At 39.6% G+C, this 19,853-nt stretch overlaps 1 protein-coding gene across 2 annotated transcripts in view; it reads right to left on the minus strand.

Annotated features, from left to right (window-relative positions):
- Window positions 1-19,420, minus strand: part of LOC135474028 (regulator of G-protein signaling 9-binding protein-like) — a 30,156-nt gene extending 10,736 nt beyond the window's left edge. Inside the window, exon 1 of one of the 2 annotated variants that reach the window (XM_064754011.1) lies at window positions 19,275-19,420. In XM_064754011.1, the coding sequence (XP_064610081.1) occupies window positions 19,275-19,370 (96 nt within the window). In that variant the 5' untranslated portion in view covers window positions 19,371-19,420. Of the gene's footprint in view, window positions 1-1,765; window positions 1,889-19,274 lie in introns of those variants that run through there. The other variant, XM_064754012.1, reaches the window with a different exon arrangement.
- Between the last annotated feature and the right edge of the window lie 433 nt (window positions 19,421-19,853).

Consider the following 19,853-nt stretch of genomic DNA (forward strand, 5'->3'; position numbering starts at 1 on the left):
CAATAGGCACTATTTCGTATTTTGTTCTAATATTTTGTTTTTCTACCATGTTTCAGCATTTTATCCGGGCACACACGTACGTGTGTTTAGTATTGTGTTTATCATTCCCTCATACTTGTCCATGATTAGCAAGCCCTAAAAGCACTCGTTCATATGATTGCGGACAAAAATTACTCCTTTCCTCTAAAAACGGGAAAGAGAATGCAAAAGTAGTGGTTTATCAAAAAAAAAAAAAACCCAAAATGATATCAAATGATCAGTTGCCCCATGTCGTCTACTGTTTTTCGTATTTAGCGTGTATTTTATGCATGGTGCATAATTCAATAAAAGTCATCATTGTGTTCCATTAACCATTTTCATATCATGATGCCCATGTTGGTGTAACACATCCATTTTGATGTTGTGTAAAGGTCATTTATAACCCCGAAAACCTTTTCGTTGCTACATAAAGGTTATTTGTGTGTAACAGGAACTTTTCCCTGGTGTATAGGGAATGGTTAGACAGTAATACATCAGGGTGCAAAGCCAATGACCATTATGGTGATGTCCGAGAACCATGGGCTAGCTTATTTAGTTATCAACTCAATAAATGGAATAAAAGTTTCACTATAGAAATTATGACTTTCACATTTCATTGGTACTATAGGGAAATCATGCGTCGATTAACTGATTGATTGACCGCAACCAACAGCGGTATACGCTAACTGTGTGCAACCCATTGAGCAATCAATTTCAGTATCACAGAATTACAGAAGGCGTTGTGTTTCCCAATATTACAGGATACGTTTTTTTCCAAGGGTCGACGATGTTTCGCCAAACCAGTCGTACCTATAAAATCGTATAAAACGTTTTCTGAACCAAATGTTTTCAGGTTTATACAGAATCCTTGATGTTCAAAGGCGAATTTTCTTTTCAGTATTAATTCTGTCAGCAGCAATGTATTGCCGAAAAGAAACTCTCCAATAAAATATTTACTTATTTATTCGATTGTTGTTTTAACCTGATGTTCAAGAAAATCAATGAAATAGTTGATTAAAACGAAAGCCTAATAAAGTAATTAAAGCAAAGCAATTAAGGAATAGGGCTGATTAAAGGTAAGTGGGTAATTGTGCTTGTCGAAGCATGTGCTTGTGGCACCAGGTCCACAAGAAGCACAAATACAAGCTGAATTATTCCAACGACCATTTCCCAAATTACCCCGCCAATGTAATTCAAGATCTCCTGCTTATTCACTGACAGATGTGCTCTTCAAACAAGCCGCGGAAAAAATCGAACGTTCTTCCCCGGATCGGCAAGGCGCACTGACGAGCCTACACATCCATTAACTGTTATAGTACATTAACACCAGTTTTGTTTAATTCGAATGATGGGCGGATTTAGCAACTCTTGTTTGCACAATCCTGTTAACACTAGTTCACCTTTCTGTGAGCTGGCTGGTGTCACCCTGGCCGGTTTAGTTCGTCACGAGTTCACCTCTATCTAGGTTACACACAAGTCTTGCATGTTTTCTTAGCATGTAAGCCCACATATTTTGCATAATGGTAAAAAATGTTTGTTCACAAATCACAATTAAACTAATAGACCAAAAGATTCCAGCAAGACGTGATTTTTCTGGAGATAAACCTGAATCAAAGTTTGCTCTACAACTGAGTACAATAATTGCGCATTTGTGGTGGGCCAGACATTCATGTATTCAGGTATTATATGTACAAACGTGTTAGCACTTCTAAACACCCGTGTTACCTTAACGTTACACCTGCATTACCTGACAGCATCAGCATATCCGACATCTGAACCACCTAACGCCACCTGCCTGACACCTCTATTACCTAACATCACCTGACTGACACCTCTATTATCTGAAATCTACAAATGTGCCCAACATAACTGGCGCTATAGACCGGTTACATAGTCGGCTGATATTTTATCAACCAGTGGATGCCGTAGCCTCGCTATGAGTCTACGAGGTTACTAGGCAACCAGTGAATCTTTGATGACGGTGATTAATGTAAAACAAACCACTAGTACAGCTAGGGTCAAAATACTTCGATGGAATATCTTGGAGGATTTTATCAATTAATGTATTTAAAGGTTGCCATGTTTTATGCCTTTGCCTTTCACGATAAACCAACAACTGGATAGAAAGGTAATAAAGGCCAAAGTAAGACTTGCAAAAGTCTACGGGAAACATATAGACGTACAGATTCGCTTCCATCGAAACGTCCACACACATGCACATAAACAGAGGGGTTTCCTTGGACGAACATCACATCAACATCTTGAGCGACAACATTTTAAATGTTGTTTGGGGTAGCTGAGAAGACTAGTTTAAATAGATACATGTAGGTATAATGTAATATTTGGCGTTTTATTTGAGGCTCTAATCTTGATCATATTCGTTGCCCTGGTCCATTTGCATTGATTCTATGTTCCTGTTTATTCTAAAAACAAAGCTTTTGAGTAATTCTAGGCCAGTGACGTATAATAAGTTGTTGTTGATATCACTACATTTTTTAACCTTATACTGCTTAAGCCATGGTGCTAGAGGGAGTTTAAGACTCTTCTTAAGCATTTGAACATATATGGATGGAGTGTCCAGAATCTTGGTGTTGATTTAAACCGCCACGTCGCATGCAAATTGCAACTTGAATACAGACATAGATGTAATTTGATCATCGAGCCTATAGAACAGCAAGGTAGAGCGTTCAGAAAGTCGTTAAATTCATTCGAATAGACCATTCCTTTCCATCATCAATGAAAACTATTCACTGTTTCTCTTTGCATGGATCCGCCCTAATTTTCTACTTTATAAACTTTGTTTTTTGGTGGCTTGTGTCGAACGTTCTTTTTTAAATTGGCCTTGCAATCACTGAACCGGAATGACTATTTGGTTTGACGCCTAGACTTACGGGGAATATTCTGAAGAAAAAAATAGCTGAGATAGGATTTCACAGGTTACGCGTTTTCCAACTATTACACTGTCGCTGCACTGTTTTAACTGTCCGAGTTCCAGTGTTATATAATATTTGACAAACGCTCTTGATTCTTTGTTGGAATAGGTAGTTTTGCTTTTTACCACTTGGTAAATAAGGGGCACAGTTCAAGTCTATTTTTGAAACTACAGGTGGCGTAAGACTACCATGGCTGAGGGAATACCCCCGCCTCCCTCCCCTCCTCCTCCACAGCCAGCGAGAGAGAGATGGTTGGTTAAGACGTGATGGATGAGCAACATGTATCTGTCTACGTATCTATCTTTCTTTTTTATTGTATCTCAATAAGCTTGAAGATTTAACAAAGGTAATGGAATACGCTAACAACCTCCATTGTTCAGATCACGTCATATAGGATTATAAATCACACGAATCAAGGCTTGCATTATCCAATTCGGGTAGAGCTGTTGAGGTTTACTGAACATTAATTATAGATGGTCGCCATGGTAACACAACATCTTGGATTTCCGGAAGGCTGGGATGTTGAGAGAGCCCGATTGTGTGATCAGCTGACGGCACAAAGCTGCAACAGTTCAGGTACAACGGTATTAGTAAGGTTGTCAGGAAGTGGCACTAGAACTTATACACATATAGGGTGTTCTCTGTATCCCGTTGATTATATAGATACCTGCTAAATCGTTTGATCTAAAGATTTCATTGGCTTCATGAAAGAAACCCGAAAAACAACCCACCTCACTGACTTTCCTGGTAGTTGTCCACGGCCTCAGCCAAGGACAAATCGTTAGATGTTAGTTTACATGGACAAGATGTTTCACAACAGGCTACCAAACATCGGTTCACTACAGCGCATACTATTTTGTGCCGCGATTCTGTAGCGCTTGTGTCCGACATCAAGCTTTATGAGCATAGCTACACAGAAACTGCTACACATTAAAGGAAAAACCGCAAACCTATTCGAAACATTTAATGAATGACAGCTCGGTTGTGAAATCATATCACTGTACAGCACTGAAATCATAATTAAAAATTGATCTGAAACAGGATCTATATAGAGGAAGGAAGGAACGGCTACTGAACATTACACTGAGCATCATTAAACATGTATATCTAGATACAGATCAAGAAATGTCTATTTGAAGTCTCTTTTGAAGGATGCCTTCTCTAACGACTGATCTTTTATACCCGCTTGCATAACGACTTGCCTTATGTAGCTCCCATCAACAAAGGTTACAAGGTCGTATGCAGCCTGTGCCACTCTCCGGTCTATTTAACACAAACGTTCCATTATCAGTTTATCTTTCCTTCATCTTTCACCGTGAATACGTGGAATCCATACCAATTGCAGGAGAGGGGGCTGATTGATCCTTTGATGATTAAACAACGATATGACCACAACAGGTGAATAGCACAATCAAGCCGATGAATTCTTCCGACGATATTACAGAGTACGGGCAGGAAAATTGAATTGTAATAACTGATTTCACGTCATTTACCGCCGGTTGGTAATAGCGTTTTACAAGATAGTGTTACTGAGGGCCGCAATTTTTATAGCCCACATCTTTGTATTCACATACTTTTTCTTTATATTTGTTTAGTCTTTGTTTTTCGGCCTCTTGCCATCTTTTTTTTCAAGGAACAATCTTCAGATTAACTTAAAATGAATAAAAGTAAATATACATGAGCCAGCTTATTCATCTCTGTCAGGCAACCTTCAACTAGCAACTTCTGGATTCGCTTAAATACAAATATATATGATCAATGAACCATTCCTCGAAAAATCTTGCAAATTCACTTTGACACAACTACATATATACTGTATGTAATAGATTACAACTGCAAATTTCAGAGACACTTCTATAGGAGAAACCGATGATTTGGGCCCCTAACCAAACTATTTGTGAATGTCACTATATTTATGATCAGAGGTTAACTTCATACTCAAGAATGTTGAAATTATATGACAGTCAAAATCCACGCAAATCGCCATGTTCCTGACAAACTACTGGATATAAACTAAAGTTTGCTAATAACATATGCACGTATTTATTTTCTTTGACATATTTTGAAAGTTTAATGGAGTATGGAAGCAGAGTTGAGCCCTCGAAGAAGCTGGTATATGATACCCAAATTTCACATACTGGTACCACCCAAGGTGGCCAAATCTCCTTGCTATTTTTAATTTGTCTTTAGTGCATGTCTTTAGTTCATGCTGCGATATGATAGCCCTCGTAGATAGGTAGCTTTGAATGGTTTGTGCCCCTTTTAATAAACGTACCTAGTGTTCAATGTGCCATCTCATATAATGCAACAGCTATACAATAACAGTGCCATCTGAACCCTAAAATCAACTCAGGAACAGAATGTTTACCTTTTGGAATACTTCAATAATTAATTCAAGTTATCCTTCTCAAACATAATGGCAGATTTGTTGATGAAAGATGACATTTTAACGCCATCTGGCTTGGGAGAGGGGTGGGCTACAGGGTCGAGAAGGACTGCATCAGCAATTTCCTTTGCAGCCAGAAATCGACAGAAGACATAAACTTTATGTTTTGTAACATTTTAGATATTGTATTGTGGTTGTGTTAACAATTAACTGTTGATTTCAAGTTTAAAGATCACTGGTTAACTCAAAATGGCACACAGTAGGGGTGACCTCAAACACCCAAGGAAACTGCAAGACTTTTGATTCTTTCGGAGGGACTTTCACACTCTCATTTATTTTTCAGCGGGTGCTATGGATGTTTAACTAACATCTTGCTCCTTAATTTGATGTCTTAATTGCATGGTGGCTTTAATTACGGAACCTGGATGTTGGCAGTCATTTGTGCGTTGAAAGGTCAAGCAAGATTTCTCTTCTCGTCCGAATAACAAGGTAAAGTGATTCATCCAACTTACTGTGAAACATGATTGTTGTGGACGTTTTGGCCCTGATGCTTGATACTTGATACACTTCTTATAAGAAGGGTCTTTCATTGCACGTTTTCATTACCTCCTGTCTGTTTTTGTTCCTTCCCAGCACTACTTCCGGAGGAATGAATGAATGAATGATTTTCGCTTAACGCCCCTATTTCTGGAGAAAACTATAATTTTGAGTACAATCATGAGCTCCTTCTGCACGATTGCAGCATCTAGGTCCGTCTTGTGTAGGGCAAAGACTCTTTGGTTAAGGTTTTGGATTGCTGTTCTAAATATGCTGCCATCTGCGCCAAGCTAAGCAAAAAGGATAGGAGGCTCGTTTGTTTTCGTCTGTTAGTGAACACCTGTATCTGCATGGTAATCTTTGAAACATCTTGTCTGACTTACTGCTGGGATAGAGTGCACGCACAATTTCGTCTTTTAAGAGCGAATATCTTATGATCTATCGAAGAATGTTTTGGGTGGAACGCTCTGGAAGTAGTTGGTGTATCCTTAGAAAATCTTCTATAAGTGATAGTTACAGGTTAATCACAAGCACCTCTGAATAGTACAGTCAAGTCTTTGTCAAGTGTTTTGAAAATGATACTGAACTAGCAGTCATGTTACATTTTTCTAATTTTTTGATGTTGAAGTCCTGTTGCCTGATGTTGCCTGATGTCCACCGCCCGACGTAGAATGTTCCACGGACTTAATCTTCTTGCGATATGAAAGATTCAGTCATCATCAAAAGAATGAATGATACCTGGCTGATTAATTTGCATGGTAGTGTCTTCGTCAACAAGTATTTTGCCTAACATACACTTCATAATAGAGTATTTTCTCTTTTTTCTTTGTCTTTAATTTCAAAGTCGACATTTACACTCTGCAAAGAGAATTACGGATTAATTTAGTCCTTAATTTTAGTGTTTGGCGGAATTTTCAATTACATGTACCAGTATTCTTGATTGAAAATCAAAAAATCTGATCAAAGGTTTGCTTTTGACATTGAAGTTTGCAGACATGTAGATCACAGGTAAGGAAATGGCACAAACGTTTACTTACCTAAGCTATCTGCCTTAACTCACTGTTATAATGGGCGCAGAACACATCTTGGCATTTAAACTATTTATAAATTGTTATCAACCCAGCTGAAAAGCTTGCAAATCTCTCATGTAAATGTTCAGGACAATTGAATATTCAGCTAATAGCGTACCTGAAATATAGACAAAATGTAGACTGCTGAATTGTCTTTGCCCCATAAACAATACAAACCACCAATTTCAAAGCGAGCATAATGTCTGCCACTATATATGCACAGAAAAAATATCTAGGACACAGTTGTCACAGAAAAATACGTAAAAAATTGTATACAGTTTTGAAAGCTGATATTCAGCATTGGGGATATGACACTCATGGATGAATCACTCCGAGTAATCATGTTGTAGAGTCCTTTATGAACTTGTCCAATCACTAGCTCTGAAAGTGTCACGTAATAATTGTCTGACACGTCAAAAACTCTATTAGCTCTTGAATGTCAGTGAGGTTTCTTACACTGGATAGACAGATATCGATACAATAAATTGAATTTTGGGGTTAGTTGAAGTGTTAAACTGATGCATTTTTTGTACTACACATTTATGAGCAGGGAATTGAGAATGGTTTCCCGTGTCAAAATGTGTACATGATGGACAGGACACCGCAGTAAGTTATCAGGGTGACCTTGCAGGAAAACCGCCTCTGGAAATTCATTGCTTGAAGAAAAATATTGTGATTTTTGCATTATTTTTTCCTTAACAAAGTCAGTGTCAAAGTGTTATGTTCAATAAATTCCCTGAAGTCGGTAGAGCCAGCAAGGCCAAATACTTACACCCATGCAGGACGAGGACGAGCAGGACCGCTAAAACACGATTCACGAACATCGCCCTGAGCGAGCACCAAAGTAAAAGAAACATCGGCCATTTGAGCACGGAACAGATATGATACTCTTTGGTTGGGCATCAGGCGTTTTTATTTATATTTTACCATTGTCACATTGTTTCATATCGATGGTACGGGAGAGCTCCTAGGGTTTGTCACGTCACTCTAGATTTCTATAATATGGCAAAATGACGTCACCAAATGAAAGCCTAGGTACTGACGATTGTTTGCTATTTATTTTGTTGGTCAGAGGTGAAGAATTTTTTGGGTATATTTTTAGAACATTTCTGGAATACTGCTTTATTAATTAATTAAGCTTTAGTGAATTAATTAATAAATGTTGACTTTAAATTGGTCTCATCATATTATTAACTGAGAGTCCACGATTTATTTCCGTTGTCTCTTGCTTTCGGGTCATTTGCGCAACGCTTTATACATGTTGTCAGGCGATTTTTCATTTTATCAAAATATCTGATAAAGCTACCATTGCAGAAAGGCTATCATGTCTTAATTTACTTCTAATGACCCTATAAACATGTTAGTGCCACTTAGGTTTGGCCACCTCAAGTAGTACCAATATCATGTCTGACTCATGGGCTGCTTGATTTATTCATTTGTTTTTGTTTTTTTATGGATGTTTTAGGCCGTGAACAAGAATATTTCATTTATACGATGGAAGCCTGCATTACGGCAGGAGGAAACCGGGGAAAGCCCTTGATCATCTGCAGGTTGCTAACAGACCATCCAAAGTATGACAGAAGTGGAAGCCAGCATGAGCTGAGCTCACAGCGATCACATTGGTGAGAGGTTTATAAATTATTGTGCTGCGCTGCTACGGTAATCCGTAAGCCACCTCATGCATTTGATAATTTGCCTGTCTTGGTTAGCATTTCACGTAGCTACACTGATTTCCACCAAGATTCTATTTGCCTTCACCATACAAGGAAGCTTTAAAACGCTGGCAGTTTGACTCAATATCCATACTCTAGTTAATCATATTATTTTATATTTTAATTTCCATTTTTACAAGTCTCGGAAAGCTTCTAAAATTGAAAAATGTGATGTGAATTTAGGTGCTAACTTTTAGTATACTGAGCCAGAAAAGAAGTTTCACATTTGGAGAAATGAATTATATAGAACATGATGGTACAAGGTGGCTAATAAGGGCGAATAGCATAATGGCCAGGTCTAACTTGACAGTGAATCACGTGAGATGCACGCAGTACGCTCTTTTGTGAAAACGGGAGCCTGCATTTGTACTAGATCACGTGACAACGATTTCATGTGGCTGGGGGACAAGAAGTGTGCAGAATTTGCTGGTGAAAACAATGCGCTAACAATCCTTGAGAGGCGTCACTTATGTTGGGTCGATTCTGACATAGGTAAACCGTAATGAACGTCTACACTAGGAAACAATTTCATCTGGGCTGGAACCACAGGCAATGGATTAGGGCATTGACGTTATGGAGTGGTCGTCGAGATTACCTGACCTCAATCCATGCGATCCTCTTGGGAAAAGTCTTCGTGCCTTGAGACGTCAACCCCAGAATGCTCAAGAGCTGGGCGCCATGTTGGTATAGCAATGATGCAGATTGCCTGATGCTGTTCTTCACTGGTGTTCGGCAGCCAATGAGACAACGTTGTCTTGCTGTTATGAATACGAGAGGGGAGCACAGGCGGTACTGGACAAGCTCCAATGCAGATGGCTAGTCCATGTGAAATCAAAAAGTGACCTACCATGCTACTGTTGACTGTGTAGGAAGCACCAAGCGCACCTTAATGTCTAATCCTGTTTTAGTGTGCGCTTATTTACGTCCATAAACTCGAACTCGCAACACATATTGTTGTGTATGGGTATGTTAACATAAAGTAACACATTTCAAGTTTCTTTTTTGTTCAGTATATAAAGGAACAGAGAATTACGCGTGAATAAATCTATGCTGCATCGAAACAGATATTAGAAGATCAGTAGTCAAACAAAATAGACGATCCGGGTCAATAATCGCAAGGCTAATTTCCACGTTTAACGACGTTTAACACCAACCACCAAAGAACTAATATAATGAATTACTATCTAAATAATATAATTAAAAAAAGGACGAAATTAAGACGGCGTCAAGCAAAAAGAGGCAGTCAGCAGTTTTCAATGATAGGCGCAAGGAATGTCTAGGCGAATGAATGAAATCAGTACCAAAATCGTGTACCGTGTTATCGTATATGTTGTCGATAACCCATATATATCGCCTTAGGAATAAACTAAGGAATTGTCGTTCATACATTACGCATTGTTTCTTCATTCCACTTCATTTACATCGTTCTAATTATAAAGTTATGTTTAAAAACGAACACATAGTCCTACATCACTTGTTTAACCGTCGGTACAAGGTGGAAATAGTTTACTCCGGGCCCACCGGGTATCCACCACTTGTAAGACTGGCTGCAGTGAAATAAGCGACAAATTCCTGAGCACGGCAATAAATACAATTCAATTAATTGTATTCAATTAATTCCAGAACTTGCACTGCAGCTGATATTACTGAACATGCAGATATGACCTTTACGTTTACACAGATAACGACTGCCCAAATGTCATCCATGCTTTGACCGATCATATTTGAACAAAGTATCATGTCTAGCGGCATATCATGTAATCTTTCCTGCAGTCCGTGCAGACTTCACCCCATATTTCCGCCAGCTTGGCGTACTGTCGTTATATACATTGGCAATGTCTTAATGACCATGTTTAGTCCATTATATGGAATGTCATTCAAGCGAGATCCGCAGGGATTTCCCCCAATCGATCGATGCTGGCGGACTTTCCTCGGCGGCAGTGTTGCGTCTTTTCCTGCTTCCGCTGCTTACTCTGCAGGTAATCACTCCGTTCAGCGCGATGGAGCAGGTTCGGAATATATTTTAAGAGTATATGCAAATGGCAGGACGTGAAAGGACTGTGAGAACTACGCTTCAGTGAAAACGCTTCGAGATATACTATATAGCTTTAGTAGCTCATAAGCATCATAATAATGTCAGTCAATGATACAAACCCACTGAATACAACGGAGTACCTGACTCGCTCAGTGCCTTTCGGATCCATCTGTCTATCATTCATGCCTGTCTTTCCTATTTATTTATTTATTTATTTATTTATTTATTTATTTATTTATTTATTTATTTATTTAATATTTATATATTTATTTATTTATTTGATTGGTGTTTTACGCCGTAGGGGCCTACTCAAGAATATTTCACCAATATTTCACTGCCAACTCGCCCATCCAAACATTCGTTGGTAACATACTATAATACGGGAAATGAAGTGAGACAAATCCAAAGCATGGAGGATACTGTACAATAACTACATCGCTGCATTCTTTTACCTGATTGTTGTTATGCCAAAGTGATATAGAGAGCGTATGTTTTGTTATATTTTAAGCATTTACATGAAGTTATAGTAAAACCCTACCTGAGATAAACTGACAAGAGGTTGGATTTCACCGTTTAGGAGTGAGCATTCGCCAACTGTCACACTGTCGTTAGTGTTCTAGTTTACTCTCCAGGGTGTAGTCTTTTTGCATTACACATAAAGGGTGGAGTGCGGGAGTTCTTGCAAAGATCGAAACGGAGTACGTCCATTCACACGATGGTATGAAGGAAACTGTGTCTACAAGTAAACTGTTTTCAAATCACAAGGCTGCTCGTGCACTAAATTCTATATATCATTCGCACACTGTCAGGCTAATGAATTATTTATCACTGTGCAGATCAGATGAATCTACCATTAGCTGGAGATTAATGATCTTATAGACAGGCGATTTAATCTTCAAAGCTCCCTAATTCAATGCTTCGGATCCCACACTTGTACAGAAATACCACGAACTGAGATGATATCTTTATTTCCCGGCTAGATCAAAACTTCCATTCCACATTTGTATACAACTCCACAGCTTCAGTTGAGATGATATCCAGGGACCCGTTCTACGAAGCAGTCGCAGACTTCCAGACAACATGCGGTAAACAGATACGTCACCATGGCAATTCCGCTTTAAGCAGCAGCTTAGTAAAACGGGACAATGAAAGCCATACCAATGCTTTCGATTCAACACTTGTATATTTGATAACATCTTTAACTGATATATATAATGTATATCTCTACGATATACATTATTGCCGAAGTGGCGTTCAGCCATATTCATTCATTCAGCTGGGATGATATTGTCATCTCCTGACCAAATCAGCTCCTACATTTAAACACTATAGAGTATCTTCAACTCAGTTGATGTTCTCATATGTTGAAGAAATCAAAGTTTAAGTTACAAGTAGACATCTTCAACTTGTATGCAAATAGACACCCGTTCCCGGACGACAGGCTCGTTTTCTCACAAACAACAAATCTAAAGTATGTATGATACAGGACCACGTGCATGGTGTACATCAGAGGAAAGTTGTGGACAGATTTCACTTAAATATTAAGATCTCCAGAACAAATCATCCCTCATCCCTATGCGATGAATGTGATGACAATAAAGCATTTTGAGTAACATACATATTTTCTCCTTAAATATAATTCTGTCTAGCCATGGTGTTAGGGAGTGTGTTATTTTCATTTACATGAACAGTTGAAATAAAGTCCTAAATTGACAAAGAGGCCGTATTCTACCGGTTACGTGTGAGCTTGTGCCAACTATCACACTCAGCGATATTGCTCTGGTTTTTCTCTCTGTGATTAATCTTTCTATACCACTTCAGCTACAGTTATTGACATATACTTTCTATTTGAATTGAAATCATTGTACAATGCGCTGGATCAATTACCTGCCAGAGGGCAGGGAGAGTAGAGCAATGGCTTGTCCTAGAATTGATCTTAGTGTGTAGAAATCGTGTTCGGATATCGAGCACAACCAAAAAACCTCCATCAGCTGGAATGATTTACGTCAAAGCACACCTGAAGTAGAGCGCAAAATTAGAACCAAATAATTCCCTATATAAATAGGACTAAATCGAGATAAATTTTATTCGATTTGGATTTAATCTTCATATATGACAGCTAAGCCTGTATAATTAAGAATGAGGGTGCAAAAATGGTGAATTATATAGAACACAATAGGATTACAGTGGGCTAAGCTCAGATGGTAAAGAGCGTTTTCCAATGAATACACAGTTTGGCTCAGCCTACAATCGACAAACATACCCCAAGATCAGTCAGTTTATCACCTAACTACAGTTACCTCTCAAATTCGTATAAAATAAACGGATACAGAACGGAGAGTAAAACCAGAGGAGCGACGACAGCGTGATAGCTGGCAAATGATCACAGGTGACCGGTGAAATAAGTCCTCTTGTCACTTTACCTCAGTCAAGGTTTCATTTCACCTTTTTATACAAATGCTTAAATAGGATCAACATATACGTACCCTATAGCGTCATGGCTTAAGCAGAATTAGCTAAAAAAATTTCCAGTGATGTTAATTGCAAACCGCACTGGAGTAGAATTAATACCCTCCATTTCTCCTTTGGGGAAAGTTTTCACAAAATACTGACAGATATGACAGCTATTGGAACACAGACAGCACTTCATGAGTCTAAACTACAGTCAGTAGGAAATATTCCCTAACGTATAATTGCGTGGGGCGGGTGGTGTGCAGCCAGGAATTCTACTTATAAGCTGTAATATAGATAATACACATACTGCATGACTGTGGTTATTAGGCCTGGACTCTGTTTCACAAAGCGCATGTAGCGCTACGTTCACGTAACTGCCATGGCGACGTAATACCTGCAATACTGGTCGCCATGAAAGTTACGTGCACGTAACGTTACGTGCGCTTTGTGAAACGGGCCCCATAAGAGGTACATGTATCCCTACAGGGTTGTGTTTGTTATTGCTAGGGAGTACAATCTTCAACATACCGGTGCGACTGTGTGAGTGGAGAATGCACGTGTTGTGAAAGAAACCAAGGGAGATTTGTTTGGCGTCCTAGCTTGTACAATCTTCAAAGGGTAACTGAGATACATATTTTGTTATTGACTTATATTCTTCCATGGTACACGATTTGAATATTGATTTCACTGAATCGCCTAGAATATATCTTGTGTCTTTCCAACATCATTGGAAACTGTTGACTGCGTCTCTTTAAATCATATTTGTGTACTTAATATACTTTCTGCGCTCTTTGGGGATTTGTGCTATACGTCGTTTTGGGAATTGGTTTTGCGATTACTGACCTGGAACGTCCTCATTCGTTGACAGTTGGTATACGAATGTCTCTTTCGACGCACAAATTTAAGCAAAATCTGTTGGAGCGGCTTGAGCATTACACAGATAATGCTTGTTGTGGGATTGATCAGCTCGAGAGATACGATCAAGCTGAACACAGCTTGTTAGGAGCTTGCACCAGATGTTTTATTATTTACAACAATAAAAATAGTGTGCCTGCTCAACTGACCACAGGAATACAAGAGCCACTCAGACAGGTATAATAAAGACAGATATGTCCTGATGCACCGAAACAGATAAGACAGGTAGCAGCTAACTTAATATCATTTTGTTGAACATTAAGTTTAGTGAAAATGAAGTATTTTGTGTCAGAACACCAATTTCACGGAGGAGAGCGAAGAAATAAACATCTGTACATGGAGCATCTGCACAAACCACCAAAGAACTGGGAAAGTATATAAAACATGAAATTATGACCGATTCATACAGAAGCAGCCAACAGTTATCAATGGTACTGGGAAAACGCAAAAAATGTTCTAGGCAAATGAAGTTTCTATAAATATTAAAGAGAACAAACTGGGCCACCGCACCGCAAGAACAGTTTTAATCACACTGAATGAGGAAAGAGTTACAACTGGTCATTAACACATCATACAACGGGTTATAATGAAATGAGTTATCATGAAATGAATTATCATGAAAGAGGGTAAATTGAGCCATTCATATAATTTTACCATTGCAGCTATACATTACGAATCAGCATTACTGCAGAATACAAAGTTGGTAGTTCAACTGGGAATGGAGTATGTCTCCATTAGAGTGAGCCATGATGATGTGGAGTAAGTAAATCTCCATTACAGGGGACATATTGGATCAACACTACGGTGATCATTAAGGCAGACAGATTTCGTGGGCTCAGTAAATCTCCATAACAAGGGACATAATGCATCCGCATTACGGTGGTCATTAAAGGAGATGTGAGTGAGCCATCATGACACGGTGGTTAGTAAATCGCTATTACATTCTGGATCAACATTACAGCCACCATCAAAGCAGACAGAGTGAGCCATCATCATGTGTGTGTCAGTAAATCTCCATTACATACTGGATCAACATTACGGTCACCATTAATGTAGACAGAGTGAGCCATCATGACGTGGTAGGTCAGTAAATCTCCATGACATTATGGATCAACATTACGGCCCCATCAAAGCAGACAGAATGAGCCATCATCACGAGTGTGTCAGTAAATCTACATTACATACTGGATCAACATTACGGTCACCATTAATGTAGACAGAGTGAGCCATCATGACGTGGTAGGTCAGTAAATCTCCATGACATTATGGATCAACATTACGGCCCCATCAAAGCAGACAGAATGAGAGATCATCACGAGTGTGTCAGTAAATCTACATTACATACTGGATCAACATTACGGCCACTATTAAAGCAGATAGAGTGAGCCATCATGACGTGTGTGTCAGGAAATCTCCACTACATTCTGGATTAACATTACAGTCACCATCAAAGCAGACAGAGTGAGCCATCATCATGTGTGTGTCAGTAAATCTCCATTACATACTGGATCAACATTACGGTCACCATTAATGTAGACAGAGTGAGCCATCATGACGTGGTAGGTCAGTAAATCTCCATGACATTATGGATCAACATTACGGCCCCATCAAAGCAGACAGAATGAGCCATCATCACGAGTGTGTCAGTAAATCTACATTACATACTGGATCAACATTACGGTCACCATTAATGTAGACAGAGTGAGCCATCATGACGTGGTAGGTCAGTAAATCTCCATGACATTATGGATCAACATTACGGCCCCATCAAAGCAGACAGAATGAGCCATCATCACGAGTGTGTCAGTAAATCTCCACTACATTCTGGATCAACATTACAGTCACCGTTAATGTAGATAGAGTGAGCCATCATGACGTGGGAGGTCTGTAAATCTCCATTACACTCTGGATCAACATTACCATCATCATTAATGTAGACAGAGTGAGCCATCATGACGTGAGAGGTGAGCAAATCTCCATTACACTCTGGATCAACATTACAGTCACCGTTAAAGCAGATAGAGTGAGCCATCATGACGTGGGAGGTCAGTAAATCTCCATTACACTCTGGATCAACATTACCGTCATCATTAATGTAGGCAGAGTGAGCCATCATGGCGTGAGAGGTGAGCAAATCTCCATTAGGCCTACACTCTGGATCAACATTACCGTCATCATTAATGTAGACAGAGTGAGCCATCATGGCGTGAGAGGTGAGCAAATCCCCATTACAGGTGGTAGATAGGATCAATGCTACGGTCACCATTAAGGCAGACAGAACGAGCCATAATGAAGTGGGGGTTAATAAATCTCCATTACAATGGACACACTGGATCAACATTACAGTCCCCATAAGGGAGACAGAGTGAACAACCATGACCTGGGGGTCTGTAAATCTCCATTACAGGGGACATACTGGATCCACCTTACGGTGTTAACCGAGATAGTGAACCATCATGATGTGTGGGTCAGTGAATCTCCATTACAACGGGCATACTGGATTAACACTACGGTGACAGTTAAGGAACACAGAGTGAGCCATCACGACGTGGTGGGTCAGTAAATCTCCAGTGAAGAGGATATACTGGTCAGCCGTTACGGGAATCATAACATTATAGGAAATACAGTGAGTAATGGGGTCATACATGAGAACGACAGTGTAAGTCACCAGTATGGAAGAAAAACTACATGATCATTATCGTAGAAAGTCATTATTGCGAATCACTGCGATTACGTGAGAGAATTTAGTTCTAAATCACAATTTTAGTGGACAGAATAAACCTTCAAAACGAAACATTCGCCATTTTACTATAACGGAAATGTATATGCATGAGAAGTCGCCTTGTAGGTAGACAGAGTCGGTAACATTTATGAAGCATACAGAATCTGGCATAAAAGCCGCATTAAAAAATCCCAGAACATGCCTATGTATCGTGGAACAAAGACACCAGTAATACAAGTGACATAAGCAGTCCGAATAACATGGGTAGTAAACTGCCACATCGGTGGTTAGAGAGTCCATTAACCGGTAATAAAGCACTGAATGCACTATCAAAACAGCTGCGAGGGACGACCTAAATGTCTATTCAAAGGAACAGATTGAAAGCGCACGACCAGGCACGACAGGGGTTCAGAGTATATGAATGGCTGCAATGGCGGACAAAGGTTGGTCACAGAAGAAACCATGCGAAGCTCGAATTAGTCAATACCTTACCCATAGGCGACAGGCGACTAACGAATAAATTTACAGAAACGTCAGCCTGGAGCTATTCTTGACTGTCAGCGAATTGCTGCTTACCTGGCGGTCTTGTCAATTGATGAAGCTCATTAAAACCAGAAGTTCATTTGTTCCTTTGATTAAGACTGTCTGTTACGCAAGACAGATTCGTTGTGAAGAATATGATTTGTCACACGTATTGATCTTACAATGAAGCAGTATTTGTGTTTGTTGCGCCTCATTTGCACCTTTTTAAGCTACACTAGAGAGAAAAATTGCCGTGAAGGTATGAAAAGGACATCGACCAGTTAACGATCGATATAACACTAGTGAACACAGTCCTTTGGCAGGAGGAAGGAAAATACGGTCCTGAGGACTTTGTGTAGGGCGCAAATCAGTTCTTTCAGGTCTGATAAGCAAATATGTAAGCGATCAACTACAGAATATATGAATAAAGCAATGGCATGGGGAATAAATATAAGTCAGATTGAATGAACGACAAATGAATGAATAGCCCAATCAACTATATCCTCGACAATAAGCAGATATTGGACTTGTCATGTTTCTGTTCGCCTTGAGTTTCGTAAACAATGTTTTCTTGCTGACATTACATCCTGTTCTCTGTATGGATAAAATCGGTATTGACCCATCAAGCTGTTGAAGCAAAAGAATCAGGATTGTAGACTGTATTGTACCAAATCAGGATTGTAGAATGATGCATTGTAACAATTTAGGATTGTACAGCGCTATATTGTAACAAATTAGGATTGCACAGTGCTATATTGTAACAAATTAGGATGTACAATGTTACTACTAAAGTGAGTTCGGACCAACTTGTGATCAGTCGCTAGCAGATGAACGTGAAATAGCGGAGAGGGAGGCTGCTGTTCCGACCTGTCCCGCGAAGCCCGCTGTACGTCTATACCTGGATACCGGTACCATGGGGAGTTGATGGGATAGGCTTTCAGCTTATCGACGCTATTACCACGCAACTCTAAACTCTTGCTTGTTGACATGTGCTAATTATTATGGTGCTGTTAACTGTGATCCAATTTGTACACATTACATGTTGTCTGTAAACAATTTAAGCCAGGGTTAAAATTGAGCAACTAAGCCCAACACATCTGTCCAGCGAGCTCAAATATGCAACCCCTCCCTCTCAGTTGAACTTTTAGTTCTCCCAGCCTTACATGCTCACTCGTCTCGCTTATTTACATGAATTTCATGACTTTGACGACGGGCATAAGAATATTTCTACTGTCGCTCATTCGACGTCGATCAGACTTCAGGGTTGGGGTATACTGGGTCCAGTTAAATTATCCTGGGAAAAATATTGCTATTAACTTATGCCTACAGTTCCTATATTGGAATGATACATGGTTAGAGTATTTGTATAGGCACTGTCTATCACAACACATCATTATGCACACGATGTCTGGGAGTATATATTTTTAACACTTGGCCGCAATATAAATATTAGGGAGCAACAGCAGAACAAGCAATCCCTTCAGTCCGCAGCAAAAACATCACAGGTGCTCGCTTGCACCCTATCGGTAACAGCTTTGCAAGCCCCACAAGCTATAAATAAGAACTTTAGTAGCCTAGATAGAGGAAATGTTTTAAAGAGTGTATCTAGTGGTATCATAACCTGATGTTATTACAGAACAACTTACTAGTTAGAAATACATTAACTATGATAAGCAAGATTTTCAAATATATTCTAAATGCTATGGTAACGATTAACCTGGTTGTTGAATGAACGGTACTCGTGTACTCAGACGCAACGGGTGTTGCTGCAGAAAACCGAATGAAACCCGTCAATATATATATATATATATATATATATATATATATATATATATATATATATATATATATATATATATATATATATATATATATATATATATGGCACAGGTCTCACGCCTATACCGTGGTCGGTATTAAAAATTTGAATTCAAAGGCTTGAAAATTGTTATCTTGAATATATTTCTTACCATAGCACAGTCCTGCTTGCCAATTAGCTCTATCTCAGCTGATGATCCTCGTCTGCCGTCAATACGTCTCAAGGCGCAAGGTTTATTGGATGTCATGTCGATAAGCTGAAAGCCTATCCCAACAACTCCCCATGGTACCGGTATCCAGGTATAGACGTACAGCGGGCTTCGCGGGACAGGCCGGAACAGCAGCCTCCCTCTCCGCTATTTCACGTTCATCTGCTAGCGACTGATCGCAAGTTGGTCCGAACTCACCCGCAGCAATCTCACAACGATGAACGTTGTCGACCGGTACTGCCTCACGACTGCCGCACCTGCGCCTGGTGCTTCCACGGTAGACCGGTTCACGGGGTCACCGATGGATGGTGCCAGTGAGAACGGCGCATGGTTTTTATGCACTGGCACAGCCGATCTGTAGTTCCCCTCTCTCCTACGTGGCAGTTATTTGCGCTGACATGAGGGAAGATGGGTATTGACCCAAGGGAACACTATACACACCTGAGAAGCACCCTGATGCTTTAATCCACACCCATGTCAAACTTCCGCTGGTCGGGGCTTGGTAAGATTAGAGTCAGGCCA

Source organism: Liolophura sinensis, chromosome 8, assembly GCF_032854445.1.
Source record: "Liolophura sinensis isolate JHLJ2023 chromosome 8, CUHK_Ljap_v2, whole genome shotgun sequence".
Lineage (NCBI taxonomy): Eukaryota > Metazoa > Mollusca > Polyplacophora > Chitonida > Chitonidae > Liolophura > Liolophura sinensis.